The sequence below is a fragment of the Xiphophorus couchianus genome, chromosome 22 (genome assembly GCF_001444195.1).
Source record: "Xiphophorus couchianus chromosome 22, X_couchianus-1.0, whole genome shotgun sequence".
Classification (NCBI taxonomy): domain Eukaryota; kingdom Metazoa; phylum Chordata; class Actinopteri; order Cyprinodontiformes; family Poeciliidae; genus Xiphophorus; species Xiphophorus couchianus.
Window position 1 is genome coordinate 27,033,368 of NC_040249.1, and position 14,803 is coordinate 27,048,170.

General features: G+C 37.9%; 1 protein-coding gene and 1 long non-coding RNA gene across 3 annotated transcripts in view; one reads left to right on the forward strand and one right to left on the reverse strand.

Moving 5' to 3' along the window:
* LOC114138542 (uncharacterized) overlaps positions 1–14,803 on the reverse strand; it is a 34,542-nt gene that overhangs the window by 7,616 nt on the left and 12,123 nt on the right. The window lies entirely within an intron of this gene.
* Positions 1–14,803, forward strand: part of creb3l1 (cAMP responsive element binding protein 3-like 1) — a 32,180-nt gene that overhangs the window by 2,386 nt on the left and 14,991 nt on the right. The window contains exons 2-3 of one of the 2 annotated variants that reach the window (XM_028007879.1): positions 9,171–9,303; positions 10,857–10,943. In XM_028007879.1, coding sequence (XP_027863680.1) covers positions 9,171–9,303; positions 10,857–10,943 — 220 coding nt within the window. The remainder of the gene's footprint in view (positions 1–9,170; positions 9,304–10,856; positions 10,944–14,803) is intronic. The other variant, XM_028007880.1, reaches the window with a different exon arrangement.

The following is a 14,803-nucleotide window of genomic DNA, read 5'->3' on the forward strand; positions in this document are numbered from 1 at the left end:
AAAGTTGTCCACTCTGCTGTGAAGCCACTAGGCTGGGCTGTACCACTGTGGAAATGGGAAACAATGGCTCACTATCAGTAATTCAGGATGATGTTTTCCTGTCTGTCTCTCTTTTAATGTCAATTTGTGTTTGATAGTGGGAGACAAAGCTGTCCATCTGAGGACAATAACTAGTTCACTGCATACATACCATCAAATAAATGAATCTAAATCTGAAGTGATTTATAATGCATTTATTGCCAGCAATAACCCATAAAATAAGAAGTAAATCATTGGATTTGTTAGAGTCAAATGCAGCAGCTAAGCAAGGAGTTATAGTAATTGACAAAGAACTGCTGATATCTAATTTACTTCTTATTAACCTCAGATTGTTGAGGTTACTAACATAATCCCACAGATTTTTTTTGTAGAGCAAATGTAAAGTATCTGCTTCCTAACCCCCGGGAATAATTCAACATTACATTATACAGACGTAATTATTTATATTTGATTATTATTTATAATAACTTCCACACTGAAGAGTGTTCTTGTTAGCACAGTCACTCACTGTTTAGCCTATTTTCATACATCATAAAGTGCCATGAAAATATATTTGCCCCCTTTCAGATTGGCTTTTATGTCATCCTTAAATATTTCACAACAAAATAATTTTAATATCAAACATTATCAAAATGTATCGAAATTCAGATATTCATACCCAAAAATAGCAATGCAAACCAACCAACTTTTCACAGTAAAGTGCACACTAGCATCTTAAGTTGTTCAGACTTTTTCATATAATTCATACGCCTAAAACTGAAAGTTAATATTTGTGCTTTTATACCAGTCTTGAGCCCATTTCTTAGACCCCTCAGTTCAGGGGTTAATAAAGGTATCCTGTGTGTTGAAGTGCAGCCTGGAGTCACAAACTTCTTGCTCTGCATATTGCTTGCCTTTTCCCAGTACAAGGTGTGCCTGTATGCCTAGAGGGAATAAATATGCAGTAAGATGGAATTTGTGGAGTTTAAATAAAAAAAAGCAAATTTATCTTATTTATGTCATAATCTCTCAGAAATTTTAATGAAAGTTCTTCAAGGTTAGAGCTTTTTTTATTAAGTATGTGAATTCTAAGTTGGAAACGTGTTAATGCCTTCATTAGTAGACATTTGATGTGTTGTTTTGCATAGGAAAGAAATTGAGGAGAAAATAATCCTCAAAAATTTCCAGAACTTCCTGAAAATCCTCTTAATCCTCTTTCCTTTTTCAGAGTTATGCAGCGTGTGCTCACGTTTTGCGCAGATGACACTTGAGAATGATTACTTTTTAGCTGGAAAATCATCTGTCTTTAGGTCATGATATATCTCTGATTTTAATCAGCTGGAGCCGCAGGAGATTCAAGCTGTCAAGCGGACACTCTGTTCTGCTCTCGCTCACTGTTGCATAGAAATACAGAGCCGGTTTTCTCCACAGTTGGCCACACACCCCTTTACACTTCATCCCTTTAACTTCATTAGTTTGCTCCATCTCCAAAATGTTCCTCTCATTTTCCACCTCTACTCTATTTTTACTCTATTTTATTTAATTCTACTCTCCATTCAGACCCTGCACTCCAGCTGTCAAGAACCACGTCCCCCTCATTTGCATGCCCGTATCCGATTGGCTGCTCAGCTGCCAGAAGGAATGTGTGCCGGCCTGCAGCACTGGTGTGTGAGAGAAGGAAAAATACCCTTCTGCTCTTTTACTGGGAGCTATAACCATTCACTTCTGGGTCACACACCAGTTAGAGTGTGTAGGTTAAGTTGAAGCAAAAGCAGCCATACACCACAACATGAGGCCGGGAACATTGCCTTTTTAGTCTTAAATCTGGAGCCAGGGTTACAGATAATGACATGATGTTTTCAGCATTCAAAGAGGTGTGAACGTTGTTATAAACTGGCAAAAAGATCAACCAATCATAGGTTTTTAAATACATATGAATTCCTTTGAGTACAGAAAGAAATTACAATATCATTCAAGGGATTTGGGTTGTGAAAAACATTTCAAGTTAGAGAATAATTGATTTTAAGTGACAAACACCTGGCGTTTGGAGTGCCCTTGTGGACCAACAACCAATATTAGTCACTCTATTCTTGTTCAGAAATACTTTTATCTGTAAGAAAAACTTTTGACAGAAAGCAGGGAATGTTCCAAATGGTTTTCCAAAGCTTAAAATAATGACACAATCTAGGAGTAATTTGGAAAAAGGAATTGCAGCTACACTGACTGATCTATATTATATTTCAAAAGAAAAGGTTTCAGTATGGTGACGGTGATGTTGTGGGCAGGAAGGTCTCCGATAGCGGTCAGTCTTGCAACGAATCGGATGAGGCCTCTGACTAAAGACTGTTGGTGTATGACAGTTGCATGACATGCTAACAGCTCTTTAGTCAGGAAGTCACAATTGAGATTAAGAATCTCTTTTTCAATGGGGGCCTGGAAGCAGAGATATTGATAATCCACCTCATTTGATTTTGCTGCACCTTTTGTTATCTTGACTTAAACAGCTGAGCAGTGAGTCGGGGATATGATTCTTGCATGTCATAATCGATGGAAGAAATTTTTTGCTCTTTCTTCTTCGCTCTCGATACTTTGCCTCCTTTTCTTCAACTCTGGGACTTGGGGTCGCAATTTAGGCATTATTTGAGCTATTGATAAGCTAAACAGTTACTTATGTTTGTAAAAGCAATACATTGTTGGCATGGTAAAGAAAATTTGTCATCTTTGACTCATAACCTAAAATAACCCCGACAGGTCAAATCTGGTTTGAATAATTCTACCAAGATTACTGTGAGTAATTTTATATGAATGAATATTTCTCATCAATAGAGCTTATTTAGCATGTACAATTGTTCTCAAGTGTGATGATTAGATGAAATGACGTATTGCTTGAACTGTGGCTCGGAGTGATGCTGCAGAAAGATATCACAACGAAGAAAATAGTTCCACAGAAAAAGAACGAATGCTTCATAATACTGTTGAGCAATCACTACGTTAGGTGCCTTGAGTCCTGGATCTCGTGTTTCCAGGTTATATTTCATGCTGAAGTCAGGAGGGGGGAGGAAAAAAAATTGGCCAATTTTTTACATAATCAACAGCTCAAATCTAAAATATGGCTTTTTTATTTTTCCTCTAAAGGCATACATCCAAACTGACATCGATCCCGGTTTTTACTACTTCGTCATTTTAATATTACGACTTTATTCTGGTAATAAGACTTTATTATCGTATTACTGCGACTGTATTATGGTAACAGTGATTTTATTCTTGTAAAAATTAAAAAAATCATAGCCTGAGCCTTATATTTTTGTCGTAGAGTTGAGCTGAATTCAAAGTCAAAATAAATAGAAGCTGTAAAACACGCTTATCAAACAAGATGGCCGCCCTGAGTATGCTGATATCACTCTGAACTACGCATCTCTACTAATGTCTCAGTAATTTATTTTATTCATCCTTTTCTTCATAAGAAAAATCAAATTTCCTGAAGTCTGGGCACATATAAATCTGTTACTGTATGGGTCTATACCCATAGGAGGAACGCTTTGCTCATTTCTGTTGGTCTTCATGGATTAAAACTCAACATATCTTTTCTTTTTCTTTACCTGAGCCTGTAAGAAGCAGCTAAATGAAAGGAGAGGGTTGAACATGGTTAATTACAGGCCTAAAAGAGTCACTCTCTGCATTCATAATTACCTCCCGCGTATGTCTTCTCTAGGTCCCTTTGTGCGGTTTTACATTTCACATCCCTCATCTATAATGACACCCATGCTGAAGTAAGCTACAAAAAAATACACCATTCAACACCAATTTTCTACCTCTCCTGTGGAGAGAGGAGGTGTTTCAGGTAATAGTGGGTCCAGTTTGAACTGCATCTGCTCACACTGACAGACTTCTCAGAATGGTTTACACTGCAGATAAGCAAACAGTTACAAGAAAGACACTGAAGACATCTTCCTGTTGCATTTCCCAACATTGAATGTAAAACAATCTTCAGCTTGTTGACCTCACAAGATAAATAATTAGATGTTTTGATGCAATTCAGAAAGCAAGTCACTAAAGTGGTAAAAATGACTTCCTAAAGAAAAATATTCGCACTTGGCTACAAATGTAGCCTTGCAGACTGCAGAGGAAGCCCTTATGCTGCTGCACTAATTATAAGATCTGAGGAATGTTGGGGTCATTTTTAACCATTGCTTCACAGCAGTGTGACGGTGCATGTCTGCTTTACCACAACGTGAACCGTAATCACATCTATCAGTGTTGCAGCTGGAGCCCGACACCCAGGACCTCACACGTAACTCGTTTAGACCCCTTGAACTTGTTAACATTTTCTCACAACGTTCTCAGTTTGGAACTCGCTGGACCTTCCGCAATATTTTTAAATATATTGTAAGAAAGGCATGTTTTGGCAAGTTATTCTTTTTCATCAAATAATTGCATTGGTTTTGCATAAGAGAATGTCACTAAAAGTACCAGCAACATATTTTTAAATCAATTTTTCTTGTCTGTATGAGTTCAAATCTGTGTCTCTTTAATATTTCCATTAAAAAAGCTAAAGTTTTATGCTTTTCTTTATTTTAAAGCCCAGAAATATAAATAAAATAGTTATTTAAGAAAGCCAACACATTTCCAGGAGTGAATGTTAGTCAAATATTAAGTTATGTTACATTTTCAGCTCTATACAAGATTTTATAAGCCTCACCAAAGGTGAAAATGGCTCTTTGAATTGTAAAGGCCTTTGACTAGGCTGTTCCATCATTTAAAAAAAATTCAGCAAGGGAACAAACATTCCCTTGTTTGTTGTTAGGATCAATATCCTGCAGGAAGGAAAACAACTGACCCAGTGTCTGCTATTTTACAGTCATTATTCATTAATTGTTCAATGTTTCAGCACCTACAGAGCATGATGCTGCCACCATGCTTCACCATCAGTAAATTATAAAATCCACACATCCTTTGTCCTCCACCCAAGAGTTATGCGCCATGTTTTTCTTTCTTTTTGTTTACACGTCCCTTTGAATCGCAGTGAAACAGATTGAAGGTCTTAATGTGAAAAATGTAAATACTTTTGAAGGTTAGCGCTCGCCTTGCACATGTCCAGACCTGAGCAGGCGTAGGCTTCGCTGCAGGTGAACCTGAATATGCAAACTCAGCAGATGGATTGAATGGACCTTTTGAACCCAGGTGAATTTAGCTAATAGTAGGAGCTCCAAATACGGCTGAGCGGCATAAAGTTAAGTTAAAGTACTTAACTTTGTACTACAAAGTTAAGTACAGTCATTTGAGCTCTACACAGGGGCTGACACTGTAGGACTCATTCAGCCTTTTTAAAGCTAATTTTAGACCAAATAATTGTTCCACTTATAGAAACTTACTCTGCCTTTTCTCCCTTTCTCTTATTATGGCCCCAATTAGGAAACTTTCCACTGTTTATTTTTGAGTCCAAGCTGTCCTTAAGTGACCCACATTCCCAGAAGAGCACGGTTTAAGGTCACACACCTTTTTCTGCACATTTAGAGCAGCAGGATTACAAGGCAGCTCTGTCGGGATAAACACACTACTCTTTTATGTGGGCGTCTGTTTATGAATGAGCGCACTTTCGCGTCAGCAAAATGTGTAAATAGAAGCAGCTTAACGCAAACTAATTCCTCAGGCTCACTTCTGAGCTCCTCAGTGACCCTCTGGGGTCACGCTTTGATTATTTAACTGAGCATCTGTGGCTTTTCTCCCCCGGTGTCTGAACTGGCTCCGCATGTTTTCCAAAAGCAGCTGGATGTGTCCCAGAGTTTCACCACAAACGCCCATGACATGGTGGTTCAGTCACACACACACAATGTGATAATGTGTAAATGTTTTCAGGATGGCCTTCCTGAAAACATTGACACATGTTGGTGCAGCTTTAATACATGTAGAGAGCTTTTATTGGTAGATGCACCAGTCAATTAGATCAGAAAGAAACCATTTTCACTTGATTGGCTACAAACTATAATCAACAGCATAAATATTTATTTTCCGTTAATGAAAGCATGAAAGCATCAAAACTAAAAAAAAATTTCTCGTAGTCATTTTCTGATTTATGAAGATCTTAATTAAATACCACATTTACAAGTCTTTTCTTTTTTTCTTGTTGATGACAAGCTATAGTCTAGGGGTTGAGGAAGAGATGCTTTTAAAATCCATCACAATAATGCTTTAGTCTAGTTTTGAAATCCATTTAATTGCTATAAAGAATTAATTTACTTTGAGGCTTTTTATACATCTTTACAAATGGTCCAATAGGTGGAGTGAATACTATACCTTATGAGACGTAAATGGTAAATTAAAGCACATCTCACAGAAAATGGACAAATAAGTCTCTGTTTTGTTTAAGGAAACTATCACTGAGTGTTAAAAAATTAATAAAATAATAATGTGGCTATGGACGAAGACAAAAAATTTAGAAATTTTTACTTTAATTTCAGATATTTAGGAGAAAAACATTTTCTAATCTCGAGAAGTCGTAAATTTGACAAAGGAAAAATATATTTTTCTTTTATGAAAGGCATAAATTTACAATATTAGAGATTATATGTCCTCTGACATCTATAAGCCAGAAATGTGCAAAAAAACCCATTTTTTAAATCTCAGGAGGTTTCAGCCTTCTTCACCATCTGAGGTGTTTATTATGCAATATCCAGGTGCGCTTTCCCCACTCAAGCTTTAAGAGGACATTTGTCATTTTTTTGTCACAAATGTTACAAAAGCAAATGAGTTCTTTTCATACAAATGTCTAAATTTACAATATTAGAAAACATCGTAAATGTATGCTTTTAACCGCGAAACATTATGGCTTTCTTGCAAATGTACAACTGTTTGACATCAGTGACTATCCACGTCTTTCTATTAAATATGTGAAATCAATCTATAAATGTGAATTTGTTTGCACTCCATTCCCACATTATTTTTTGTCTTTAATCTGCAGTGAACCCAATACTCACATCACTGGAAACAAAAACCTTTAGATTAATTAGAAGTTAAAGAGAAAAAAAGAGTAATTCAAAATATTGAGTCAGACTTACTTAAAGGGTTACTAATAATTATGCTGTTTTAAATAAATGTAGCTAAATTGAATTTTGGGAGTGAAAGCCAGCAACAGAGCTTTCTGACTCTGGTTTGTTTGTGTGACAAAGCCCTTTAACTTTACACAAGCAGTAAAAACCACTAAACAAAGATCTGTATTTATTATCCCTGATTAAGTTTTATCATCGTCTCTGGAGAAAAGCTCTCCTGCTCTGACACTTCTGGTTCTCCTTGGTGAAGAGATTAAGCTGTCTTCCAGGAATGAAGCATGTAAATATTTCTTTTGTACATGCTGCTAATTAAATCAAGTTATTTTTGTCACTGTCTGTCTAAGGAGCCTCTAAGCAGAGGGTGTTTGGGTTCCAACCAACCCATGTGTCTGCTTTGGTTCTGCTTTCTGCATGTTTTCTCAAGAGCAGGGTGACTCATATTGTGTGTGTGCTGATCTGTGTGTGTGTTAACCAGAACACCATGTCGTCCTGAGCTTCCAGAGCACCATCTCCCAGCTCAGTGACTCATTCATCAGAACAGAGGATTAATCTGTTGATGCTGTTTTTTGCCAATTGATTGACTCTTCATAGCTTCAACGCCGTCTAGATTGTCATTTTTCTGGCACTTAGACATAAAATGTTACAAAACTGAAAACATACATTGATTTTTAAGTACTGTTTTACTGATTCTGCTGTTTTTCATTAAAAGATAATAGATTTTGTCTTGTAGTTTTAAAAAGCAGACAAAATAAATGATATGTTTCTCTTTAAATGTCATATAACTCTTTAATTAAACCTAGACAATAACCCGAATAAGAATAAATACTAAAGATATAATAAATATAACCTTCCAGAAGTTTAAGTAATGATGGGAATGAATTTAATGTTATTTTAGGTTCTTTATTACTGTTTTCTAACTGTTCTTTTTTCAAAAGCTTATTGATCATGCAACAATAACACATATTTTTTCCAGAATAAAAATGATTTGTTTGACAGTCCTAAATGGATTTAATTTAGATCTAGGGAATTGTATATTTACACAAGCTGGGAAAGTCTTTTTGAGTAATTTCTAAACAACTTCAGACTCCAACAACATCAGCTCTGACAGCTGATTTGGAAGTACAAGTTATTCAGCAGTTTTTCAAGTTGGGAAAGAAAACCGTAACTGTCTCTGTTAGATGAATGGAAATTGTGTTGCGGCGCGAGGTCAGGGTGGAGAGAAAGATTGGAAACACCAAGGGTGAAGTCTGTCATAAGCTGGAAACTATTAGAACATCAATATTGGTTAATGTTAAGAGTTCTACAAGTAGGCAGGCATTTATACTCATGCTCTTATTTTGAAGTCGGTAAAGACTGTTTATGCTGCGGCTCCATTGCTAAAAAGTTACGGCAACTAACTTTTTAGCTAGCAGTGCCCACAGTTAATGTTTAAATTAAACAAGGTGTGGTATTCTAAGGGGTGGAAGCATCATGATGGGGGGATATTTAATTACATGTAGTGACTATGGTTGAAATATAAGCATAAATATACTGTATGTTCCATCAGGATAAAGTGGTAAGTGAGTGGCATGCATTCATTTTCCTTGATGGTGACTGGTTGAACCCCGAAGAGCAATGAAGATAAGGAAGACTGTAGATTTTAGCTGCTGCCGTAGTGCTAAGACAACTTTCACTGTGTGTATTAATTCATATTAAGGTATATTTGGTATTTTGAACTACTAAAATTGGTGGTAACAAGCATTTTAACTGTGGACCGCAAATATTTGCAGGCAGTAGTGGTCTCTAACCGTCGCGAATACCTATGTAAAATAAGCTACAACAACATCTCATTTCAGTTTGGGATTATTGAAGTATTTTTCAACAAATACCGCAAAGGGATTTTCAACAGCCATTTTATTTGGCAAAAAACCATGTAGGTACTCAGCTGAGGTTAAATTTAACTTCTTGGTCTATATAGAAAAAGCTGTACGCCAGAAAACCAACACTGCACATCACCATGAACACACCATGTTCACTGTGGAACATGGCAGTGGGAGGATCATGCTGTGTTTTTGATATGTTGAGATAAAATCCTCTATGCCAAACTTTGCCGTTTGTGTGTTCCAGCCTTTTTCAGGTGACCAAATGGACGACTTCAGCAGTGAATTATTTAACAGTTTCTTCGACGACCATCTGCTAGAGCGCCCCCTGTTGACAGATAGACCCTCACCTCTAAATATCGACATGGACAGCAACCCAGGTGAGTTCAGTGTAATCAAAAATTTGCACATCACTACAACAACAAACCATGTCAGATATAAAAACGTAGCAGCTTAATGACTCACGAATCTCCCCAGTGTATGTTGTAATCTGCTAAAAACACATCTTTGTTTCTTTGGATGATGCAGCATCTAGTTGCCTCACATTACAGTCAACATTTTGTGTAAAAATCCACAATCATAATTTTAAAAAAGCCACCTCTTTAAGGCAGATTTTGAAACTCTCAACCACATTCATTTCCTTTGTTACTGGTTTATCTGCTCAGTTATTGTACCACAGGTCCTCTCAGTTTGTTGAAGCTGTCATCATCCCACTGCTCTGCGATCCAAGCTGATCATTTCAAATCAGTGTCCCTGTCAGGTGTTGCCATGGTCACAACGAGAGGGAAAAAAAAGATAAAAATACCCGAAACAAATAAGATCACTGTAATATGTCTGAACAAAACAAAACCTCACTGCAAAACTTGGAATCAAACACTGCCAGATGAGCATGAACGCTTTCTCAGATGAGATCAAATTTGCTCGAGCTGAATTTAAATGAGCATCCTGTCAAATGTTCTCTGATGCATTCCTCTAAAATAATTATCTTTCACGCATGGACGCATTTATAAATGTCAATGAAACATGTCTTACACACAGCATGCTAGCAGCTATAGGGGTCTTGCTTAGGGGGGCTGTAAAAGTGACACTATAGTGTTATAAAGTGCCTTGCAAAAGTATTTATACCTCTTCCACTTTCATATGCTAAAACATAATTGGATCTGATTGGGATTTTATGTGACGGGCCAGCAAAGCAGTACGTTATTGTGAATTAAAACCCTAAAAAGCGTGGAATGTCATCTCTGCTGCCTGAGTATTTAGATGTTAGCATACAACCACAGTCTTCAGTGAAAGGCCTCTTCAGATTAGTTACTGCTCCTGGAGATCCTTCTTTCTCTTTGAAAATACTTGGATGACATGAGTTATGACAACACTTAGTTTACCTTTGGATGACGAAAGTATTTTTTAATTGAGCTGAATGAAATTTGGAGAATGTTTTTATCCAAAGTTTTTATCCAAACGTTCGCCTTCCAGACAGAAATAAGAATGTCTGAATTTGAAAATTGATGTTCATAAATACTCTTTAGCCATTTTGCAATTACACACAGCAAACCTTTTAGTAAAATGTGGGTCTATAATGACAATTCTTGTGCTTTGCACAGATTTTTTTTTTTTTATGTTCAAATCGAGCATCATTTTCCCTCAGATTCATAATTATGACCTTCTTCCAGTTGGTCTGTCACATTAAATCCTCATAAAACATGAAGGTTGAGGTTGTGATGTGACTAAATGTGGAAAAGTTCAAGGTGTATGAATAATTTTGAAGGCTCCGTTTGTGCTGTGCGCCTGCTTCGTTCTGTTTGGCCGTCATTAGTGGGTCCAACACAAGCGCATAATGTCACGACTCCTGAATTAAATCTTCATTAATGTCAGTAGATGTACTGAACGCTGTTCCATTTTCCATCCTTCTGAGAGGGCCTTTTTAATCTCACAGATATCCAAGCAGAGCACAGCTACTCTTTGAGTGAAGACTCCGCCCCCCAGAGTCCAGCCCTGTCAATCAAAATGGACCAAGAGTCTGGTGGGTCAATGACTTTGATATTTTCAGAATTTGTGCCTGTAGATTCAGATAAAGCTCCAAAGCTTCATGCTGATCCAGCTTATCTGGGTCCGACTTAGATCAAATTTAAAGCAATGCCTGCCTTTTAAAGGGAAAAGCAAGAAAAACACACTGTAGATTCATCTTTGTAGGTGCTTCTTTCCCTTTTCTGAGTCATCTTCAACATCTCCTGTGGTCATCTTTTGTGTGTCTCTCTACCCACATGTCTTTATCGCCGTGTTTTTGTCTGTTTCTCCGTTTGTCCTGGGGATCCAGCTGTCTGAGCAGCACGATCCCAGTCTGAGCAGCTCTCCTCCAGCTAAGCCCTGCCCACCTAACACACACGCGCGCATAAACACACACAGACAGACACAATACTACGACAAGCATGTGGTTTTAAGTCTGCAGCTGTAGCTGTTGCCAAAGGAAACTCTCTTCTCTTCTCTGTCAGGTTATCTCACTGTTTTCCAGCTCTTCTGGACTTCTTACTCACCCTTAATCCAACTAAATCCACGTTTTTGGTTCGAGTATCTGTTATCTGCTCAGTCAAAAAGACCGCATTTAGCTAAGAAATGGGTAGCTTGGTAAAACATCAGCTTGTAGTTAAGTATAAAAAGATTTAAAGATAATATTTAGTATGTTTTTTTTAGTTTGGTGCTCAAGTGTGCAGATGCATGACAGACGGCTCCACAAATCACATAAAACAATATTTTAGTACCTCTTGACAGCAACTCCAAGGAATTTTATTTGGATTTTATATTACCAATAAGAGAAAAAGTGAAAACTTGTGCAAATAAAAATTTGAAAAGTGTGTATTTGTTTCCAGTCTCCCTGAGTCAATACTTCATCACATTATGCACTACTTAGAGGTGGTCCATGCAGTTTGTGTTTCCAAGGTTCCTAAGGGTATGATCACTTTGCAAGGCACTTAAACGTTTTTGTTAGATTTGTGATTTAAATCAACTTTGCATTGGCATCAAAAGCATTTTGCATCCTAAAATGAAAAAGGCATTCCACTCCAGATTTGTGTCAGCCTGTAACTTAACATGTTCAAGTTGCTGCCAGTTTTGGAGAACTTAATCTCTTGAAAAGCTTGGTCCGAGCTTGAGAGGAGTTAAGGATCCTTGTCCTGTTTTTGTTGGCAGACTTGCATGTAGCAAGAGTACTAAAAGCAGGAGCTGCTGCTTATTAGTGAGGATGAATCAGATTAATTAGACACCTACGGATGGTAGAAGATCTTGACCTTTCAGAAGCCCAGTCCGCTCTGAGCAAAAGGGATTCATTATGCATTGGAGATAAGAGATCTGACAGCGGGTTGTGGTGCTGTTTAACAAGGATTCAGTTTTGAAAGAAATAAGTTACCTTCCTCACACACGGACAAAACGGCAACGGATAAAATTCTGCAAATTTGATTAGATTGTTAAGTCCTTCTTGTTTGTATTTTACAAAATGATTCTAACTGCTTAACATCGCAGCATTTACTTTGGAGTGTTGGGAAGGATTTTCAGGCCATTGATTCAGGAGGAGCCGTGTGGCTTATGGAAAATGCATCCAGATCTTTACCCAGTTGGAACTGCTAAGAGAGTCATAGCACTTGTTGTCCAGTCCACATCTGTTTTGTAGATCTGCAGAAGGATTATGACTCTGTCCCCGACAAGGCATTATGGGGGAGTATGGAGTATCTGGGGCACTTAAAAGGTTATTCAGTCCTTGTTCAATTCAATTCAATAATACTTTATTTATCTCAAAGGAAAGCTAAATGTTGTCAAAACTCATATCATCCAAGTACCTTCAAAGGCATAAGAATCTCTGTCTGGCCGTATGGTTAGAAAGTCGGGCAGAAAGATGTTGAAGAAGGGGATATAATTCCTGCCCATTGTGATCTCTCTGGATCCATGGATCCTCCTTTTCAACTCTTCTGGGATTTGGGGTTGTAGTTCAGAAATTATTTGAGCTTTTGATATGCTAATCAGCTGCTCGCCAATTGTAAAAACACTACGGTAGCAAATCACAACAACTGTATGAAGTAAAAAAAAAAAATGAAAAAATTATTCCAATGGCAAAACATCCAAAATAAACACCTCAACAAAAAAAATTATGAACAAAATCTAGAAAAATAATAAATCAGAGCCAACCCAACAGAACTGCTTCAACATGCTGCTATTATGAGCAGCATCAATCTAGTAAAACTCTGAATGACCAAGCAAGAGCAAGAGTTGTGTGCACATTCAAGGGATAAAGTCAAGCTTGTTCCCAATGTGCACTGGGTTTCATCATGGCTGATCTGAGGGTGTAATTGTGGAGAAGAGGGTTCCCAGTACTTTTTGCAAATCATGTTTTTCTGGTGGCATCATCAGGAAATGTCCTGATGATGCCACCAGAAAAATATGACCCTCAGCATGCACTGAATATCATCCAAGTATGAAGCGGCTAGGAGAGGAGTCTGAAGTCACGGGTCTCAATCAGAGAAACGTGGAATGCTGCCTCAAGCAGAAGAGCTCAACTATCTTGGTGTCTTGTTTACAACACGTAGGAGGATGGAGTAGGAGCTAGTTGAACTGAAGTCTTGTCTGTAGTAAACAAGCAGTTCCCGAGTCTAACAAGGATTGATTTACTGCTCTGCCTAAATTCTGACCAATGACCATGAATTTTGGATCATAACCAAAAGCAAACAAGCAGCTGAAAAGAGGTTCCTCTCTAGGTTTACCAGGCTCATCCAGAGCACTTCTTCGAGCTCCAGGATAAGCTCGAAGAAGAGTTATTGCTTTTCCACATCAAAAGCAAGTAGTTCAGGTCATTTGGACGTCTGACTAAACCTCCCAGTCGAAAGAGGCCCCTGGACAGATCCGGAACCATCCTGGAGAGACTGTATAGCCCTTTTGGCCTTAAAGCACCCTGGCATTCCCCATAAAGAGCTGGAGTATCACAGGGTTGATAGATGTTTGGGTTTCCCTCTTAGAAATGGGATGGATAAATGGAAAGACTTTTCACCGATATAATCTTGTATATTTGGTAGCATTCCTCTTCTCAGTGATATCCTATAATATTAATTATTTTTTCTAATAGCTATTTTGTCCTCTCAGGCTTTAGTCGTAGTAGGCATTTCTCTCATCCAGTCAAGGAGACGCTGAGCTCCCATTGCGCTGATCCATCTAATGTTTTAATACTACAGTCTCCCAGCTGAGATCAAACAAAGTCACCACCTCTCCTCTATTAGCCCCCTGTGATGACTGCCTGGAGCTTTGCTTATTAACAGTTTTCTTACCTTTGCTTTCAGCTTTTTACCGGCACAAAAAGCTCCTTGTACCCACAAAGGAGTCCCATAAACTGGTTAGAGGGAAGTTTAAGCTGCAGTCTTAATCACCAGCAGCTCCTTTTACAATCGCCTAACACTGGACAGAACTACTAAAGCAGGAGATGTTTATTTAAATACAGTCTTTTCCTTCTCTAGTAGTAGTCTTTTTTGTTTTAATCCAACTTCTTGACCTTAGTGATGGAAGTTGTTTCTCATTGTGGAATAGGTGCCTTGCATGGAAAATGAGTTTTCTTCTGCATGAAGCCTCTACTACTCATTAAAAATGTCATAGTGAGTTTCCAATCTGGCCCTGGCTTAACAAGGGCAGAGAGCTTAACAAGGCTGAGGCTAACAGCAGGATTGGCCTCATTAGCAAAGGCTTCTGTGGCGACCTCTGATAAAGAGCACGCAGGCAGCAGGTAGTGGTGCACTGCCACCAAAAAAGAAATACCTCTGAATGTCAGAAACTATTTGTGGTTCCCATTGTATTACCTTAATAGCAAATTGAAAGAAGCAATTTGCTTAATATGATATTAAGATTTAGTTA